The sequence below is a fragment of the Dermacentor andersoni genome, chromosome 1 (assembly GCF_023375885.2).
Source record: "Dermacentor andersoni chromosome 1, qqDerAnde1_hic_scaffold, whole genome shotgun sequence".
NCBI lineage: Eukaryota > Metazoa > Arthropoda > Arachnida > Ixodida > Ixodidae > Dermacentor > Dermacentor andersoni.
The window spans coordinates 285,241,322-285,262,693 of record NC_092814.1 but is presented as its reverse complement, the minus strand read 5'-3'; the positions used below and the strand labels follow the sequence as shown (position 1 = coordinate 285,262,693).

The 21,372-nt window shown below is 48.9% G+C and overlaps 1 protein-coding gene across 4 annotated transcripts in view; it reads left to right on the top strand.

Moving 5' to 3' along the window:
- The window catches only part of LOC126548082 (protein spitz-like), a 195,616-nt gene that overhangs the window by 107,873 nt on the left and 66,371 nt on the right, over positions 1–21,372 (top strand). Inside the window, exon 1 of one of the 4 annotated variants that reach the window (XM_050196179.2) lies at positions 14,626–15,381. The exons of the other annotated variants lie outside the window; for them this stretch is intronic. Within the exon in view, the coding sequence (XP_050052136.1) occupies positions 15,138–15,381 (244 nt within the window). The 5' untranslated portion in view covers positions 14,626–15,137. Of the gene's footprint in view, positions 1–14,625; positions 15,382–21,372 lie in introns of those variants that run through there. 4 annotated transcript variants of the gene reach the window in all.

Genomic DNA, 21,372 nt, shown 5'->3' with positions numbered 1-21,372 from the left:
ATCTCGGTCATGGAGGAGAGGATGATGCAAGATTATATCATTAGCTTCAATTAATCAATTATGCGCATGTGTAAAAGGAAAACGAACAAGGACATCTGCGACAGAAGGCAGGCAAACAGGCGGTCGAATGTACTCATGTGCTATACAGCGTCGTCCTTGCTTCTTTATTTAATTTTTAATTTTGTGGAGGTTTGGTGAAGGCAGCCGGTATATATACGCTGGCCTTTTTTGAGACTATACAAAACCTTTAAAAATCGTCTTCTGCAGTTAGCACAATTCTATAGCCCTCAGGCTGAATTTACTGGAAGAGGCGGACATGCACGAGAAATCGGAAATGCGCAATCGACTAACTAACGAAAAATCACTAATTAAATTTTTAACTGATTGCTTTACGACACATTGCAATTTACGGATTGTGTAGCCAGTGAGTTGGGAAAGCGTGTATCCACTTGGAACGAATTTTCAAAATGGCACCAGTTTCGAGATGTTATTTCCCGAAGTATGCGGCGAAATACATTGGCGGTCCAGTTACTTGTGTGTTTTCAGGGGGGAAAATGGCGCTGTGTTAAGAAAAGCAAGTGGAACAGCAGTGCATTTCACCTCAAGTTTTGATGTCGCACATCTCAAAACTGGTGCCATCTTTCGAATTCGTTCTATCGCATTGCCAACTCAGTGGTTACAATTCGTAAATTCAGATATGCTTTTAAAGTAATTAGTTAGAAACTTGATTATTGATTTTTTTTTGTTAATTCGTCAGTTATGCATTTAGATTTATTGCACATATACGCGTCTCCGATCTATACAGTTCTAGGATTAGAATTGGGCTATACATATATATATATATATATATCTGCCACGAGCATTTGCTTTTCTTTTTAAGTTATTATTATGTGTAGTCCCAAAACACCTGCCATATTATTTGTACAGGCCACGTAGCGTAGTGGGAGGACTTACCGTGGCCGACGTTTGTTTGCTTCGGAAGAGGGATCGCCCCCTCCGGAAGTAGCAGCAAGGGAGTCGGTTTGGGATGGAACCGTGCTCTCGCTGTACCTCTTCATTAATCGCGCAGGGTGCACCTCATGGCGAAACGGCGTCCTCGAGCTTGGCTGTGCGAAGTAAGTACATGCTCACGCTACTACACGAGAAACGAAACAGCACCGCGGATTTTCGACCCTTCTCTCCACCGTCGGGGTGTGTTTGCCAAAGCGGAGCTCGTGGTGTGTTCTTTGCCCAAGCAACGTTGCTGCTCGTTGAGGCCTTCTGTCGGTGCCGGTCGGTTTCTCGCAGCTTTGTAACCAGTGCGCGCTTGGGGCCCGGTGTAGACCTTCTCAACGAGAGTGCGCTGCGCGTCGCCATAATGCTCTCTGGCATGCATGTGGTGATTGCGCCTCAACTCCCCCGCATAAAAACATTTGTACTCGCGCGCCACATTCCAGGGAGGAGGCTCTTGTTCTCCTCGATGAAAGTTGTCTATGCCAAGCAGCCGGTCGCATTCATTGGAACGGGTCAGCCTGCGGGGTAACGCGCGAAAGATGAAAGACGCAGGCCGGCCTGTTCTGTGTCCACTGGTGTGTACGGCGTGCGCCCGCCGTTCCTTTTGTAATTGCTCACTTGAGAAACGGAAGAAAGCAGCAACAAAGAGATGCCCGCTACGCCGGGTGACTGCAGCACCGCGTGCGTAAACCAGGCGGCAGTTGCTTTTCTGTTAGCTTGCGCTCTTAAAAATGTTTGCACCCTTTCGGGCGTATCTTGTACCACAACAGTAATCGTCATCTGCATTGCTTGCGTTTGCCTTCCTGTAAAATCTGCGCTCGCTACTTTCCTATCGAGAATACTATGTCACGCTGATAACGCGCATGCCGTTCATACTTGGAAGTGCCGGGCTCGCGGCGTTAAAGGAAACGCAAGCAAAGCAGATTAGTATCGTTGTGGGAGAAGCTACGCCCCAAAGAGTGCAAACTTTTTTGAGAACGTAGTAGGGAGGTTTAGGAATATTGTCCTCGAGTGGCACTACGTACTCTTTTACACACTTTGGGGCTTATGGCACTACGTACTCTTTTACACACTTTGGGGCTTATCTTGTCCCACAAGAATAATCGTCGTGTGTCTTGCCCACATTTCCTTCCTTTAACGCTGCGAGCCCGGTATATACTTCCAAGTCACGAACGGCTTGCGCGCTATCAGCATGATGCGGCATTCTCGACAGGAAAATTAATTTAATTATGGGGTTTTACGTGCCAAAACCACTCTGATTATGAGGCACGCCGTAGTGGGGTACTTCGGAAATTTGGATCACCTGGGGTTCTTTAACGTACGCATTTCGCCCTCATCGAAATGCGGCCGCCGTGGCCGGGATTCGATCCCGCGACCTCGTGCTTAGCAGCACACCACCATATCCACTAAGCAACCACGGCGGGTTCGACAGGAAAGTAGCGAGCGCCGAATTTTCAAAAAAGGAAATGAAAGCAAGGGAGGTGGCGATTATTGTTGTGGGGCAAATATAGACCCCAAAGTGTGCAACCGTTTTAAGACTGTACACTCTTCAAAATTGCACCCGTTGGGGTGTATCGTGTTCCACAACAATCGTCATCTGCCTTGCCCGCATTTCTTTAACTCTGCGAACCCGGTACTTCCAAGTCACGAACGGCATGCGCGTTATCAACGTGACAGCACTCTTTAGAAAATTTACACCCTTTGGGGCTTATCTTGCCCCACAACAATAATCGGCATCTGTCTTGCCCGTATTTCCTTTCTTTAACGCTGCGAGCCCGGTACTTCCAAGTCACAGACGGCTTGCTGCGTCACCAGCGTGACGCAGCATTCTCGACAGGAAAGTAGCGAGCGCCGTGTTTTCAAAAAAGGAAACGCAAGCAAGGCAGTTGGCGATTATTGTTGTGGGACAAATATAGACCCCAAAGTGTGCAACCGTTTTAAGAGTGACACTCTTAAAAATTGCACCCATTGGGGTGTATCGTGTCCCACAAGAGTAATCGCCATCTGTCTTGCCTGCATTTCCTTTCTTTAGCGCTGCGAGCCCGGTACTTCCATGTCACGAACGGCTTCTGCGTCATCAGCGTGACACAGCATTCTCGACAGGAGAGTAACGAGCGCAGCGTTTTCAAGCGTTTACGAGCGTAGCATAGCGGTCGGGAAAACGTGTGTTTGATGATGTCGCGCGAGTCACTGGGCAGCTATAGCTATCCCGTTGACACTTTGTCGCGTGCTGCCCCTAAGGTCAAGGAAGCTACATGGAGTTGGCGCAACCGGCCCTTATTACATAGTTGATCTCTTGGGCCGGATGTGCCAGTAGAACTTTGAGAGCGTTTTTTGGCGGGTGGTTTGGTGCTGAGTAAACTCTCGGGCCGCGTGATTTTTCCGAGAAGAGTAGATGGTTCGAATTCATTTTCCACAAGGCGGTGTGCCAACGTAATGATGGCCCGGCCAAATCGCATAAGAGCATTGGATGCTTTGCCAACGTGACCTTGCAAGACTGGGTATACTATGTCAGCGTGCGCATAGTCATGGCCTACGAGATCGTGCGCGGTATCGGAGGCCATGGTATGGTTATCGCGGAAACCGTCAAGTACGGGCGCGTGGGTTTAACTTAGGCACAGCCTCGTCGTTTGACCGGTTCCTCTGTCCCCGTTCGAGTCGGGATAAGCTGCGCGTTGGAACTTCACAATTAGGAGAGATTAGGAGTACTAGAAAACGCTGCCGATAAACTCGATGCGCATGCGCGTGACGCCGTTCATGCGACTTCTATGAGCCGTGGGCCACACGCACCCTGCAGCAGCGGTTAGAATAAGCCTTTGGAAAAGTATACGGACTGATCATTTTTTAGTTTTCCGGAATTTTTAAAAATTGCCTGCGGCAGTTTCAGTTCACATAATTCTATAGTCCATGAGCTTGATTATTTAGAGAGGCGCACATTACTTGCACGAGAAATCTGAACACATATGCAGTTAATTAGAAAAAAAGGCGCTAATTAAAGTCCTAATTAAATTACTTAGATTTTGGCGCACGTTAAAGAACCCCAGGTGGTCCAAATTTCCGGAGCACCCCACTACGGCGTGCCTCATAATCAGAAAGTGGTTTTCGCACGTAAAACCCAATAATTCTTGTAAATTCCTGATTAATTACATTACTGCACATATTGCAATTTCGGAATTGTAGCCAGTGAGGTTGCAAGGCGTATCCACTTGGTACTAATTTCCAGAATGACGCCAGTCTCGAGATGTGCGCCGTCATACTCGCCATCAAAAATTCACCGTTCCACTTGCTTTATTTAACAAAACGTTCATTATGCATTGACGCACAAAAGTAACTGGAATGCCCATGTATTTCGTCCCACACTTTGTGCAATAATATATCGAAATTTGTGTCATGCATCCTGGATGTTCATTTCAGGTGGATACATCTTGCAAACTCAGCGGCTACAATTAGTAAATTGCAATATTTGTCGTGAAGTAATTAAGTTCAGTAGTGCATTTTTATTTTTGTTCAGTAGTTGAATACGTGTTGAATAATCCAGCTCAAGGACAGGAATTTGCTATCTGCAACAGGCGCTTTCTTAAGAATTCCGGAAAACTTAAAAATGATCACCCCGTGTATACTGTTGTGGAAGTTACCGAGGCGCATTCGCTCACACTGATTACCTTTTCCCGGAGGCGAGGTAATTGTCGTTGCGTTATTCGCTTGCTGAGTAATTCATGTCGTGTAACGTTTGCTTATCGCTGACGCTGGACTAGGGGCCGAGTTCGCGAAGCTTTTCGTTGCTAAACGCGGTTTCCTATTGGCCGACTGCGTTCAATAATATGGCCACCATCACGATTGGCTAGCATCTGCTCATACCAACAGTTCGAGCTTAATAACTGTTCTGAATACGGGTCCTTGTTTCTGACGTAACCTTGTATGCCTACGCGGGCGCGTTAATATATGCGCGAAGTTATTTTACTTGATACGAGCTGACGACATTGAAGGATATATGGTACGCGACTTTGGGGCAATGGACTGTTTGTGGAATGGTGGTTGTCTGGCTGAAATATTACTGAACCGAGGTGAATGACCAGCATGTCTTTCTTTCTCTGGCACGCATGGTGAATTTGTGCATTCCTTTTCTGGATTGTTAACATATAATGTATTATCGCAATAAACAGAACATTGCTTGCTTAAGAGGAAGCTTTAGCTCGGATGCTCCTATCTAAATACATGTAAAAGGAGAATTCGTTTTCCTCGGCAACGACTGCACCAAATTTGACGAGGTTTGTTGCATTTAAAAGAAAAACTTAAAATCTAGTGACTGTTAGTTTCGAAATTTCGAGTTAGGTTGTGAATTTTTTATTAAAAATTTGCAAAAATTGAAAATTTTCAAAAAATGAAACTATCAAGTTTACAACTCTGTAACTCAACAACAAAAAATGATAATACAATTCTGTGAATTGTATCTAATAGTACATCTAAAGCGGACAAAATTGATATGCCACACATGAATATAAATAAAATTTAGTAATAGGGAAATACAACTTTTGCAGAACCCTTGTAACCGACGTAACAAATTCACGTAAGATGTAAAACAACATATAGAATTTGTCCGCTTTGAATGATCTAATGGATGCCGTTCACAGAACCGCGATATCTGTTTTTGATGCAGAGCTATGAATTGTTAAACTTCGTGCTTCTATTTTTTTCAAACTTCCGAATTTTTGAAAATTCTTTTAACAAAATTCAGGCCCTAAATCGAAATTCCGCTTCCAACAGTCACTAGTATTTAACTTTCTCTCTCAAATACAACAAATTTCATTAAAATCGGTCCAGGGCTTATCTCAGAAAAACGTTTTTGCGTTTTTACATGTATTTGAATAGGCCGCGTCGGAGTTGGGCCCGAGCTAAAGCTTCCTCTTAAGTGTGTAGCGCACTCTTATTTAGAGAGCTGGCCGCCTGACACAACAAGGTCACACCCTGTACAAGATGATAACAACCTTGAGTTGCCCTCCCCACCCCTTTCTTTTATTATAGTTATTATCGGGTCTCTGCGCTTATGCTAGGGCGATGATAGCTGAGCACTATCGACTGGGTCTTGAATTAAGCATATCTGGAGCCATTGTAGTTAAGATTTGCTAAACGAGAAATTGGTGAGAGGCGGACGCATCGATTTAGGTCAAAAGGCGTGTTCCTTGACAAGGCTACCATATGCCACTCTTATCCTGCTGTCAGCAGTATTTGCGGGCGGGGTAGTTGATAATCCGTCTTGCGAAACTTCTCGTGATTTTGTACGACCGCACTTCACTTTACTCGCTGATGTGATTACAGAGAAAGCTTAAAAAAGAATGCCCTCTTTAGACTACATCGCGGGGTTCCCTGCTCACGCGGACAAACGCGCTCCGAGACAAGAGCTTCGAGGACGCACGCACTTCATCTAGCGCGACACATCACATAAAGGGAAGCTGTTTCGCAATATGCCGCAGCCGTGCGCCGACCGAGGTTGGTTCTTTTTATCTTGTGGAATCATTGGTAGCTGTATATAGGTATACGCGGGTCGCCACGTAGGTGTTAAAAAAGAATTCGATTATGGCTTTCCTGCTTGACGCGGGTACCTCTGATCGCTCTATTTCCACCTTCGACTTTAGGAGAATGAACGCGTCGGACTGATTGGTTGGGGGTAGAGGAGGAGGAGGATGGTCGTAGTTTCTTCATGCATGTCTTCTCTGGGTAGGGCGTGCGACGCGTGCGGACGCATGCCGCTGGCGACCGGCTGTCCGTCGTCCAGGCGACGGTCGCAAGACGGATGAGTGTGGTCTCGGCGCTCGAGGTGGCAGGAGGGGGGCAGGCGTCCCAGCGACGGCCGACGCCATGGCGCGCCGGCATGGTGGTCGCGACCGACGTCCTCCTCCCGGCTGGGACCACCCGACCCGAAGAAGGATGACGGCCACTGCTCCCCACCACCGCCGCCCCCACTTGCGTGCACTCCTCGGGGAGTCCCGAGTGCGTGCACGATTGCTACCAATTGGCTGCTATAGGGGCGTACGCGGCGTCGGCGCTAAGGCCGCTTCTGAGCTGCCGTCTTGCGCCGTTCTCTTTGTTATCGCGCCGTTTGCGGAGGGCTCGAAGCGGGGTTTTAGTCGAGCGGCAAGAATTTGACGTGAGCGGAACAGACCGCCTGGACTCGGAAGCGAATCTCTTGCAATTACAGAGCTGCGTCTGTGCGTGTTTACAGAAGCGCAGTTTGTATACGCGCACAGCTCTCGGGAGTATCGACCGGCACGTCGCGGTTAGCGCCGTGTCGGAGCGCAGCTGCGAAAGTATAGCGAGGCGGCGCATGCGCACGAATACGCGAGATAGGGTGGGAAGCAGATCTCTGTTTTGGTGTACACTGAATAAAGGGAGGGAACCGGCAAGCCGGTGCACTCGAAAGAGCTGCTCCGTGTTAACTGCGCTTCTGAACGGTGACGGCCGTTAATATGTTCCACGAGTTGCCGTTTTCCGAGTGGACGCACGAAGTCTGGGGCAGCAGGCTGCGCTTTCTGCGAATATTGTTAAATTCGTTTTTTTTTTCTTTTTTTTTTTTACACGTGCCAAAACCACTTTCTAATTATGAGGCACGCCGTAGTGTCCGGGGACTCCGCAATGATTTGGACCACCTCCGAGGGGTTCTTTAACGTGCACCTAAATCTAAGTACACGGGTGTTTTCTCATTTCGCCCCCATCGACATGCGGCCGCCGTGGCTGGGATTCGATCCCGCGACCTCATGAATGCTTAGCAGCCTAACACCACAGCCACTAAGCAACCACGGCGGGTCCGAATATTGTTCAGGCAATAATCCCAAACGGACTTATTTTGCGGGGATTGGACTCTTTGTCAATTTAGTTGCACTATATTTAGCAAAGTGCGTCCAGGCACACATGCTATACTATGATATCCAGTTAACGCGCACCGTTTCTGACTTAAGAAACAAGGCATAGTGTATTTCTGCCCCCCCCCCCCGCTTCCCTGTATTTTTTCCTTTGTTTATTTTTATTTATTGATTTTTTAACGAGAATCAGAATACTTTTCGAAACGCGTTTCATAAGCACTACACGTCACCGCGCGCAAAAGAAAGAGGACGATCACAAACGGGAAGGGGCGACAACTGAAATCGTCCGTAGACTTGCTTGTATTTTCCTTTACCTCGCTGTATAGAAACCCAGCATTATACCTTCTTCGTGTTGGCTGACTTTGTATGCCGCGCTGTGTCTGTGGCAGCGATCGTTTGATGGCGTAACACGCTATCGTTTGTCGGCCGCTTTCATATTCGTGTACTGTTAAGCACTGTGCGCAAGGGTCTAGAATCTGCGACATTCGAAAGTTCTATTAGAGAGTTTTAGGTTAGGGTGCGCAAGCATGCAACGAAGCGCTGGGGCACGAAAACTCCCTTGTGGGCCCTTTGCGCTCTTTTGTGGTCGCTTTGGGTGTCTTTTGTATACGCCCGGCGGTATGCGTCCCCCAGCGCTTGGGAGCGGCTTCCGTAACCTAATCTAAAAATATCTATTAAAGCGCAAAACGCGTTTGCCTTTGCGAGCGTACGACGCAACGCTATCAGAAGTGGTGCAGGCATCCATGCAAACTATTCTTCTTTAGAGTAGCCCTGAGCGGGAATGCTAATGATGATGATCGCTATTGCGAACGGCTTTGGAACGGGGCGGCGATAATTAGTAGCCTATAGCCTGCTTGAGCTAATAAGTATAACATCGATGCGTAACAGTAAATAATTTTGCCTCTCTCCTTGATCTTGTCTCTCTTGATTAAAACCTTATCTGTGTACAGTTACCTGTGCTTGTAATGACTCCGGTTCTCTTGATCCCTTGCCTGTATTTTTTTTTTCTTTCCCGCCAATACTCGAGACGTCTTATATCGACTGTTGACCAGTTAATACTTCCATCTGCTTGAAATCCAAGCGCTTCTTAAGTCGACGTTCCTTGCGGCCCTTGCTGTGTGAATACCTTGGCATTCCATTACGATGTGCCGAGCCGTTTCCAGACTCCTCCCTCAGCCTCTATATGCCTCATCCTGTTGCGAATATATATTTGCTCCGGTATATTTTTTGCCCTTAGGAAGCAGCACTGGCCTCAAATGCAAGACACTGCCATATGTGTTATCGCGCAGATTTGACCTCCTGATTTCTTTTTTCGCATTCCTTAAAATCGCATGTGTTTGTTTGTTTGTTTGTTTGTTTGTTTGTTTGTTTGTTTGTTTGTTTGTTTGTTTGTCATCCTTTGCATCCAATTTACCGTCTCCATTTCTCTTTCTTTTTGTGAGTATGGCTTGTCTACTTACATTTTCAGTTACCCTGGACTTCGTTGCCAACTTTTTATTTATTTATTTATTTATTTATTTATTTATTTATTTATTTATTTATTTATACAGAAAACTACGTGCGCCCAAAGTGGATTATTGCAGTGGGGGTACAGTTTGAGCAATACAAGTACAATGTCAAAAGAGGGGAAATAAGTACATGAAACCAAAACTAAATAAATGAGCATACTGAAAAGATTTTGCGCCAAAAAACTCATCCGATTAATAGAAACATTCGTAATCAGTCGCATTGTATATGTGGTTCCTTACCTCAAGCTCTACGCTGCGGAGAAAACCAAGATAGACTGCATTATTAGAAGGGCGTATAAGCAAGCCTTGGGACTTCCGGCAAATACGTCAAACGAGAAATTCTTGGCGCTCGGCGTGCACAACACATTAGACGAACTTATTGAGGCCCAGAGAGTAGCGCAGTATGAAAGGCTTACACAGAGTTTGACGGGGAGACACATCTTAGATGACATCGGAATAACCTACGAAGCACAGCATGGAGTGCGGAGAGACATCCCAAGGAAAATAAGGGAACATCTATCAATACCCCCACTCCCCAGAAACATGCACCCGGAGTTTCACCAAGATCGAAGAAACGCACGAGCGAGAGCTCTCCACAAAAGATTCCGTAGTGCCAGGGACGTGGTCTATGTGGACGCGGCGGAGTACGCAAATGGACATAGTATGTCCATAGTTGCTACGAGTCTAGAGGGTGACTGCAGAGTTAGTGGGACGGTAAAAACATGGAAGGCAGAGGTGGCGGAGGAAGCTGCCTTAGCACTGGCAATAGCCTCCACGGAAGCTAACATCGTAGTAAGCGACTGCAAGACAGCCGTCAAGAACTATGCAAAGGGAAGAATCTCGCCGGAAGCACTGAGAATTTTAAACAACTTTCGTGAAGATCGCGACATCCACATTATTTGGGCACCCGCACACTCCTCCCTTCCCGGGAACGAAATAGCGCACAACCTGGCTCGAGAACTGACAGGCCGAGCAGGTGACACGCAACAAATACTGGGAACGGAGAGAGACCGGATGACCAGCTTTAACGAGATCACCAAACACTATAAATTGGGAAGGGCCCATTTCCCCCCGGCACACTCCTCGTTAAATAGATGGCAAGCGACCGCATGGCGCCTCTTACAAACAGATACATATCCGAACCCGGTGGCCTACCACCGCTACTACCCGGACCTTTACACGGATAGATGTAGATTCTGTGAAGAAAGGGCGGACCTACAACATATTGTTTGGGCTTGTCCTCGTACACCCATACAGAATAAAATAATTAAGACCAGAGAGCAGTGGGAGACCGCGTTGCTCAGCTGTGCACCGGAAGACCAACTCAAGGCAATCCAGCAGGCCGAAGATGCCGCCAGGGCCCAAGGGCTCGAGGCCGTCATTTAGGTAGAGGCCTAGGTCTCAAATCTGCTGTGCACAAATAAAGTTTATTCCTCCTCCTCCTCCTCCAAAAAACAACACACATAAGAAAGACGACGACACCACGGGCGCCCGTGGTGTCGTCGTCTTTCTTGTGTTTGTTGTTTTTTGACGCAACATTTTTTCAGTATGCGAGATCACCAACTAGCCCAGCAGTTAACTCTTCTGAAATAAATTAGTACTGCACAAAGGTACGCCAGGCGCACGTGTGTGGAAGTGCATAACATATCGCTGCTCGTAACACTTTCCACGCCGTGACCGTGTATATATCGTGTAAAGTTAATGTGCACGGCGTTTAAATAATGTGGGGAACTAGGTATCGGAAGCGCTTACTGCGCCGTCGGGCAAGTTCTTGACTTTGACCTCGTCCTTCATTCCGTGTCCACGCTATTGAGGTGCAGCAATGGGTGCACTTTAGCCACCCATTTCTTTTTATCCATGTTTCATCATCATCATCAGCCTGGTTACGCCCACTGCAGGGCAAAGGCCTCTCCCATACTTCTCCAACAACCCCGGTCATGTACTAATTGTGGCCATGTCGTCTTTGCAAACTTCTTAATCTCATCCGCCCACCTAACTTTCTGCCGCCCCCTGCTACGCTTCCCTTCCCTTGGAATCCAGTCCGTAACCCCTAATGACCATCGGTTATCTTCCCTCCTCATTACATGTCCTGCCCATGCCCATTTCTTTTTCTTGATTACAACTAAGATGTCATTAACTCGCGTTTGTTCCCTCACCCAATCTGCTCTTCTCTTATCTCTTAACATTACACCCATCATTCTTCTTTCCATAGCTCGTTTGTGAGTCTTAAATTCAATTTCTTCAATCGGCCCACCGACCTTTGGTCAACTTCCAACACCGGCAAGATCTGATTTTAAACGCAGATTGGCATTTACAGCGAGCATTAGTAGCGCTGGCACCATTACTAATTTAGAAATTCCTCGCACGACTTCATATTTCACCTCTATTCCAAAGAGACCTATGTTTCATTATTGCTGTATTCCATTCCGCCTCGCTTTCATCCTCATGTTATCTTGATGTTTGAGTAGGTCTTTCCATCGTTTATTTATGGACACAAGTATTTATTTTACTTCACTATGGGTATGACTTGTTAAGTTGATGCCACGTCAGTACTCGCCTCTTCATTAAATATCAAGATTCCCGATTTCTGTATACTAAAGTTCAGGCCTAGATATATCGCTTCAATGCCACACGTATTCGCAGGTCTGTAAATATATTGTTTTGTCCGCTAGTGGTTCACTCTGTTATCAGCATACATCAGCCTAGGGACCCTAGCCTTGTTGCACCTTTTACCCATTACGGATATAAGACAAATCAAAACCTAGTTTACTCTTTCTCAGTCGTTTTTCTATGCCCTTATCGTAAAGCGGAACAATACTGAGGGTGGAAAGCATTTTCATTCCTTGGCGAATTTCCACTAAGTCTTTGCATATTCGGCCTTGCCATAACGTTGGTACTCGGTTCCCTATGTATGTCCCTCAGCAATTTCACGAAATCATCATCGGTGCCCTCGTGTTTGAGAATATTCCACGCATAGGCTTCCTGTCTACGTTGTCTGAAGCTTCGTTAATATCTAGAAGTGCTCTCAATGAAGCTATTCTGAGCTATTGAAATGTTTATGCACTGAGTTAGTACAAATTTGTACTAGATATCCTGTAAGTGTCGGCCAGGTCTTAACCCAGTTTGTTGTTCCCCAAATAATTGTTTCTTTACCAACTTCGACAGCTCTGATTTTATGACTTACATAGCCACTTTATATATCACCGGCGTTACTGTAACTAGCGCCAACGGTTACAGCGCCGCCTAGATAGTAGTACAAGCAAACACTTGCAGCCCATGGCCTTTGAAGTCGGGTGGCACGCGAGGCTTCCTCTTTGCGTTGTCGATCTCGGAGGCCACGTAAAGCCTCTCTCAATATACAGGCCCAAATATAAGCAGATACGCTCGGCCTACGTATTGCGCCTGCGCAGTGTGGATCGCGCTGCTGTGGTATGCTAAAGGTGCTAACTTCGGCTGCAACGCACGCACGCAGCAAGTGGCGCGGAGTTATCCTGCTGTGCGTGGCGATCGCGCGTTTTCGTCCTTGGCCGAATTTCGCGTCGCTTATCGACCGAATATATATTTTGCACGCCGAAATTTGTCGCAAATGAGGGTAGCGGGAAACGCTCAACATTGGCTTTAATACGAATTGACGCTTGTTACGATTTGCTACTTACAGCGGAACTGGGTCCCGCTTGTTCTCTCAGGCTGGTGCTGAGGGTTCGCTTTCTCCGTAATTAGATTGTGTCCGTCGGTCATAGTAAGCGGTCACCTCCTCTCGGCTTCCAAACGTTGCAAGATATACGAAACGGTAATGTAGAGCTCTACATTCCTGGCGCCTTGTTTCCGACCGGAACGCTGTTTTCAGTTCATACCGTTAACTCTTAAAATTTGCTCACCAGAGCTATCCTCGCCCAATTTTCGGCCATTAAGGATTGTCCCAAATGGGTTCTGTAATGGAGGAAGCTTCGTGCTTGCTTCTCTACGAGAACGAAAGAAGCCGCATGCTCTGGAAACTTGTCGCAACTGCGCGGACGTACACCAGTACCTGACGTGCTTTGGTAACACTGATATCATTGGCGGGGCTGATCATCTCGTAGGAGTCATGCGTGGCCGCTAGGAGGACCCGGGTAAAGTAACGCGGCGCTCCTAGGGATGCCCTCGCAGTCGAGGAGACGAATGGCCGTGCGAAAGAGGAAGTGAACAGTTTGCTCGCGGAGAGAAAACGACCGTGACGTAAAACGACGGGCGGCCAAACAGACCGTCAAAATGGACCGCGAAAGAAGCTAGCGTCGGTACGCATCTTTCAAGCGCGGTTCCCGAGTTGGGAGCGAGGTTTTCGTAACGGAAGGTCGCGTGCGCTGGGGAAACGGCGCCTGCGGGAGGGGCTGGTCGGAAGAAAGTTACGGACTTCGCGTCGAAGGTGTAGGGGACGGCACAACGGGACCTGTGGGGGAGAAAGCGTGAGTGTGGGGGAGGCGGGAGCTGTTGAGGTTAAGAGTGTTGAGTATTCGGATATCGCGTGCCACGCGCCCGGCACACGCACATTCGGACGCATCTGCTCGGCGGTACCACTCGCGTCGGCGCGGGCAAGGAGGATTTTGGGCTCCTTTTTTGGAGCTCTTTATTTGCTCCCGAGGAAAGATGCCTTGGGCAGGGAGTATAAAAATACTCTCTCGGACCAATTAGGTGCACATGCTTGACCCCCCTCTGTAGACAGCCCCGCCTTTCCCCCGCACATGCAAACGCGCACTATCCATCTGCCTTCGTGGCTGCGTCTTGTGCCGTTTCTGCATTCTTTCTTCCCTGTTTGGTGGAGCCTGGAGGGGAGGGATGTGCTGCCGCCGTTTTGCGCTCTTCTGTTGCCTTCCTTTTGCCGTCGTCTGCCACCGTTTTCTCGCGTGTTGTTGTATGTTTAGGTGTGCGGTTTCTTCTTTTTCTGTTGAATTTTTGTAAGCGCTTGACGTTTTTGATTTGCGCTGTCGGTTCCTTCTCGGGTCCCCCGACCCCTCGTCGTCGTCGCTTTTCTTCGTGCGCTGGGCGGGGAGAGCGGCGGGCACGCGCTTTGCCCGCCGCCAGCTGGCGTTGCGCCGCCGCACGCGCCTGCTCGCGCGCGCACGTCTGCGCACGTGCCTTGCTTCTGCGCATGCGTCACATGGCATCTCCTTCCCCGCCTCTTTGTGGCCTTTTACATCTTTCTCCTTCCGTTTTCCTCCCTCCTCGCGCGAAGGCCCCTTTCTTTCGTCCCCCTCCTCACCTTGCAAATCCCGCTGTTCGTTCGCCGGCCGGACGCGGCTGCTGCTTTGCCGGCGAAGCGCATCAGTCGGTCGCGAACCCCGGCGGCGTCGCGTTGTGTGTCTGCGTCGTCGGTTGCCTACTCCCCGGTCCCTGCGTGCGTGAAACCGCCTCGACGTAGGTCTCGTAATAGGTTGCGCGGCCACTGTGGATTTTTCGTATTTTGTCTGCGCCCTGGGTCCTCCTGCCCGTCGGAATCCCGTGCACAGTGGCGACGGCATGTTGCCCGTGACTGCGGCGTTCGCTCGTCGCCGTCGGAGGCGCCCGGACGGTGTGCTCGTGCAGTTCAGCGTCGTGCCGCCGCTGTCTGCTGTCGGATGCCGTGCTACCTTCTTCGAACAACGTCACTACTGCGGTCCGATGGATTTCCGAGCGCGTGCACCGAGGAACTCTACCGATGCCGTCACGTTGTGTTAACGGCGCACGGTAGTAGTAGCTAGCTTTTTTAGGAGTGTTCCCATTTGCGCCGGGCCCCGCATATCGGAGAAGGAGCTTGCGCCGCGCAATGATGACGACAATGGTGGATGCGACGACTTTGCTGACGGTGCCGACTTGTCGGTGCCTGCGCGAATCGACCACGACGTCGACGACGTTACTAGCGTCGACGACTACGACCTCCACCGGTGACGGCGCCGCGACGTCGTCTTCGCGGCGTACCACCGTTTGCGCCTGCCGGTGTTGCTGCTGCGAATCGCCGGACTGCTGTTGCTGTTCCAGCTTCATGGTGCTCGAACCGACGCGGCAAATTGGTATGATGTATGCTTCGCCCTCCGTGCGTTTGCTAAGGCCTTGCGATTCGGGCGTCGCTCGGCGTTGCGAGATACCCGTGCGCTTACGTCACGGTCCGTGTTCGGTCAATGATGGAAAGCGCCGATTCGATGTTCGCGGTGACGTCGACTCGGCGGCTTCCAGTGGCCGTATGACCCCGAGGGTTTGGCTTACGCCAGCAACAATATGCCGTAAGCGTACCTTACATTTTATTTTTGCTGGTGTACAGGCTGATATCGGGGAAATGCGAATTTTCCGGGATATGTCGGAAGTGTTGACGCGGCGGCGTAATGTGCGCTTTTGCGCGCACATTACGAGCATGCCACGAGCTTTTATTGCTGTGTTCATTCAGTTCTTCATATGCACTACAGAATATGGCTGCTGATGTGTATGAATGTCGGGCCAGTCAATTCTTAATCATATCATTGTCATGTTCTACTAGTGATATTGCGGCACATTCGTTTTTCTCACTGAGTACTGTATCATTTGTCCTATATTTGAGATCTTAAAAGCTGCTGCTATTGATGCCTCTAGAGCGCCTACGGTTCACTTCAAGTGAGCGCGATGATACGCACAAGGCGGCGTTGGTTTACGTATACGTACACACACGCAGTGAAAACTAAACTAGATGTCAAATATGATGGGTTCTGGATAGCTCTAAGGGCGGTGGTGGTGCTTTTGGAAAGCTGGGGAAGGTTGTATTGGCATGCGAATGCAGAGCAGGAAGTTTACCCGGGGTGGTGACTATTGACATATAGGGACGTAGCACGCAAATATACTACAAAGACAAATAGGCATATTTTTGTTAGTGTCGGTACATTCATTTAGAGGCAGGTAGACACGAATGCGGTAATCCATCAATAATCGCTGAAAATGCCGAGAAAGTGTAAGCGTCGGCGCAGTGAACGTAATTAAAGCGACGATTTGGCACTGCGCGAGAATAGGAGAGAGCTCGAAGGGAGGTGAGGTGAGAATTGTAGCGCCGAATGACATTGAAATTTCGCTGAGAACTTGAGACTCGAGTGTGTGGTGGTGGCACACGCCGCCGACCCGCTTTCAAAGGGGACGCCCACTGACATTTGTCGCGATAGTAAATCGCTGGCACCCACGTGCCTGTTCTCAGCACATCGTTGCTATCCGTTTGTATTCGTTAGCGACATTTTCATCATAATCGAGCCAACTAGGAACCTAGAAATGACGAAAAATGAGGTTTTCGAAACATTTCCCCAACGATGGCCCTAGAAGTACTCTCGATTAACCGTTGTACAACCCTCCCCCCCCCGCCTTTTCCATTGTGCAGGGCATGTGTGGAGCTTTCGCGAAGTGCATGGTGACTGTCAGTGCGTCTAAAAATCTCTTTCGTTTAGGTTCCGTCTTAATCCTTGAAAATAAGTAATAATTAAAAAAAATGACTCGGTTCAGAGCTTGACGAAGCCATTGTAGCGCAAATAAATAGCGAGCGCAAGAAAGGACACCATGGGCGCTACCAGAGCTTATCTGAAGGCATCTTTCAGCTCTGTGACACTTTGGCCTGCTGTTTCTCCCATAAGGAGTTTGGTGGATTCCATCCGCGCCGGAAATTCGTCGGAAGCGCGTTCTCTGCATTCGCTGCACAAAAATACCGAACGTTCTTGCGCCCTTTGGATACGATGAAAATCGATTGCGTCGTCATTGTTGCCTCATTGGCGCGAGTGCTGCTTCCGTGCGTCGGCGTGGAACGTAATGCGGAGTGGCAAAATGCCTCGGAAGTCTGAAGATATTCATCTCTTTTGTTATTTCATGCGCAATCTCTCTCTCTCCTCCTGGTCGCCCGTAGATTTTTTTTTTTTTTTTTAAAGCTGAAAGTTATCTACCGTCTCACATTGGCGCCGGCGCAAAGGCTATCGTCGAGGCCTCCCCCGTCCCCCCTCCGCGAGCAAGCTTGCTGCGAAAGCGGACCCGAAAAAAGCAAAGAGGGGGGAAACAGATCCGGCTTTTAAACACTCCGCCCTGCCAAGTTGGGAACCGCCCTGATAATCTGCGAGCGCTGTTTCCTTGCATTCTTTCGACTCGCGGGGGCTGACTTTGTTGCTTTTGGCGTCTTTTCGCGTTCAACGAGCCCGAACGCATGAGCTGCTCCAAATTCCTGCAATACGTCCTGCGAGTGCGGGAGTGAACACCCTCGCGGCTATGATATTTCTCCCCCCCCCCCCTTCCTTTTCTCCGCTTTGGTCCCTCCCACGCGTCGCAAGCCCTTCACGAGGACTGCGATACCTGGGCTGTATCGGTTTCTGCGAGGTCATTTCGATAACTTGAGAGTTCGTTTCACTTGCGATCGCCACCTTCCTCAGGGGGAGAAGGGGGAGGGGTGTAGCAACGAGCGTTGGATTTGTACCCGTAAACACCACGGGTTCAGTGAAATTTATTTTTGTTATTGCTTTGTAATTCTTTTTCGCGTCGTTGAGGTGGTGTGCCTCAGACCTCTCGCTTGTGAACGTAAATCCGCCCGTTTGGAACGCGTTCGCTTTTGCATCGTAATTGGGCACACGTCACTGTTTACATGGAGCCACCACCCGGGCGATCTCCGAGATTCTCAGACTCGACGAGGGCGAGAGTTACCTGCTCTCCGGCGCAGCCTTAGACCAGTTTTATACAGGGTGTCTTTTTTTTTTTTCTTTAGCTGCACGAAATTTCTTAGATTGCCTATGGCAGATAGCACAGTTCTACCCTTTGATCAAAATCACTCGTTGAGGCGGCCATTACTTTTACGAGAAATCAAAATGTTCAATTGAACAATTAACGTAATTACACTAATTAGCATTTTATTAATTAATTTACGCGACATAATTCTATCTACGAATTATAGCCGCTCAGTTCGCTCGGCGTATCCACTTGGAACGAATTCTCTGGACAGCACCAGTTCCGAGATATTAATTTTCAACGTGTCCGATGAAATGCATTGGTGTTCCAGTTACTTTCTTAAGAAACTGCTGTTTCGTGCGTTAGAGCACAAAAGTATTTGAAACACCAATGCATTGCGTTAGCGCTTATTTCGGTGGTGGCATTGTTTTGCATGCTGCAGCAGAAGGCAAGTATTCACTCGCTAGGCCTCTGCATAGTGTCTGGTGTCGTACTATGTAGTTTGCGACCACTCATTTTTTTTCCCCCTCGCACTTCGACGGAGATCGAGGCAGTTCGTCAGTTTTCTTTGTTGGTATATCGCGGAATCTATAAATGGGCAAAACAGCTCGACAAACAAGTGCTTTCGTTTGCTGACCACACGAAACGCCTTGCACGCCGAGCTGTCTTCCACTGGCGTGGGCACATAACGACGCTATCTCTCTGTCCTGCGCTGCTAGTGTTCCGCTGGTGACGTGTATTTAATAAAAGGACGCCAGATGTCGACACTAACGCAGTTTACATTATACCGAAGTATCTATTATTTACAGACTCTGGAGGGGGGGAGGTTGTGCCGGTACTGTAACAGCCTCCATATTGCGTTTGGAGTGCGAATGGATGTTTTACAAGAAGCTAACAAAAACAGACGTTCTTTCTGCGGAACTGCGTCGATTCTAACGCACATGTTGGAATTTATGTGAAGCGGTTAATTAAATGTTATGAAACTACGTTATGAAAAATGTTATGCAAATTCCAAATCAGGCGGATATTGCGTATGGTGAGACGTCTACTCCAGGGATGCCATGAGGTCGAACGCGATGTATGATGCTTCTCGAGGGAAGAATGGTGGTGGCAGGTGTAGTATGCAAGAGAGATACGACACATGTCTAACTTTATTTAAGGATTATAAAGCTAAGGATCGTCTGCAATTTTTTCATTGGCACTTTTGCCCTGAATATAGTATTTGATAAGTTGATTAAGTAAGGATCACTAATCATGTAATTAGGCTAAATACAAAATAGTATGGCTTGCTCCACGCGACGGCAAACAAAATTACCTTAGTTCTCTCCAGTCGTGGCACCTGCATTCTTTTTTTTAAAGGTTTGGCACAAGTTACGTGGGACACATGGTATACACGCCGAGATGCCGACCGACCCAGCAGGCACCGTCGTGTGATATTAAAAGGTGGTATTTAAAGGCTGTCAATAAGAAAATGTAGACAGCTGCCAGCCTTGCAGCCTTGGTGCGCTTCCTTTAATAGTATATGCTGCTAATTCTTAACCAGTTAAGCAAAAGCGAAATTTCGTTGCAGTTGGCCTTTAATATTCCTCTTTGGTGTACATTTAATTAGGAAGAGCCTACCACTTTCATGCGAAGCTCATACTTTCACAGCCGCCGTCGTTTTTGTTAATTCTAGAGCCTCACCATGGTGTTGCGAGGAATTGGTAACGCAAGAAAGCGAATTAGACGATCGTCTACATTGCACCTAATGGCAACTAATACAGAGCCTCTGCGCTGCCAATTTGACAGCTGTAGCGGCACCGGGAGAAGCGCCAGCTCTTCGTTAGTCGACCTTTGGTATTGTGCCGTCTTCAACTGGGCGTTCGTAGACATTGTACTCGTGACAAAAATAGGGAAGTTTACGACTGCGACATGACTGGCGGGATCTCGTGAACGTGCAGCGATAAATCGAGACTTAATTCTCCGCGCTTGTAGTTTATTACCCTCCGTGGTTGCACAAAGGGTGTTGTGCCGTGCTATGGCGTACTGTGCGTGCACGTCGAAATTAATCCGGAGCGTACCCACGAACACGTGAGTTGCCCACATAACTCGCGAGTTGCTTTGAGACGTAGAACCTCGTAATTCAGTCTTGGAGACTATTCTTGGTTTTCTGCGCCGAAGTGTTGAAAGTGTGACTTGCCCTTCTGCTGCGTTTGTTATCGGTAAGCGTCTACGTAGGTCACCTTGGCTCAACAGGCTCCAGCCAGTGCTGTTTCCTTATAGAATATGTTGTGCTTGCATTGGCCGTGGTTGCCATGGGCAGCCCGTGCTCTGTTTTCATAAAGCAATCGTCAACTGTTTGAAGAAGTGTTGCGTTCCGGTTATTGCATTGCATTGACCGCGGTCTCCGCACAGCGAGCTGTCGCAGCTGGAACAGAGAGAGAGAGAGGGGAGATAAACTTGCGGCGCGCACTATGGACCAATGTGCGGTGAATCCAACATTGAGGTTCGTGGAGGGTCTCTAAGGGCACGCCAGGAAACGCGGTGGCTAGGCCCCTCCTCCCAAGGCCGAGCTACGGACAGTTGCGTCGATGAAAGACGCGTTTAATTCTTCGCGGACGGACTAGCGTCCGCAATGTTTGCGTCAGCGGGATCTTTTCTAGGCATGTTTACTTGGCGTTTTACGGGCAGCCACCTGCCAAAAGCGGCGTTCGTGCGCTGGGAATACCATGCCGCCGTATAAGTGTTGTTGGCACACGCGGCGCGGAATGATAAGCCGAGCTTGTTCTCGAGTTCTTTCGCGCTGCGTTTGCTTCGCAGTTCGCTGCGGATTGGCGGACGCTTTCTTTTTCGCCCTTCGCTCGGCGGCTCGTCCCGAGCTGGCAGGAGCGGCTTTTCGGTCGGCGCGCGACGTCTCTTTCAGAGAAACGGCGGCCCTCTTCGACTGCTACAGTGTGCCCAGCTTTTTGGCAGCCTCCGGCTTGGGCGAGGTCGCGCGGACGGCAGAAAGGGAGTAGCGCAAGCGTGTTGCGGCAAGGGGGGGTTGTGGAGCAAACGATTGCTGAACCTCGCGTGCCATGGGTTCCTCTCTCGTCTTTTTCCCCTCATATGCTTTCTTTTCTTTTTGTTTACCGAGTAGTCGGTGTGGCGGCGCTGCGCGTTGTTGCTGTGCCTGGCGCGCGGTCGTTGGCTCCTCTTTCGGCGGGTGACGTATGGGCGTTCCGCTCCAGTGGTGGCTTCCGGGCGCCCCTTCACCGCTGCCGCTGTCCACCCCCGTCGCTGGTGGCCCTCCGTTGCTGCTGCTGCCCGTGGGTCGACGACAGAGGCACGAGAGGGTGAAGAGTCCGACGATTGTTCTTGGGCGACGCGAGCCC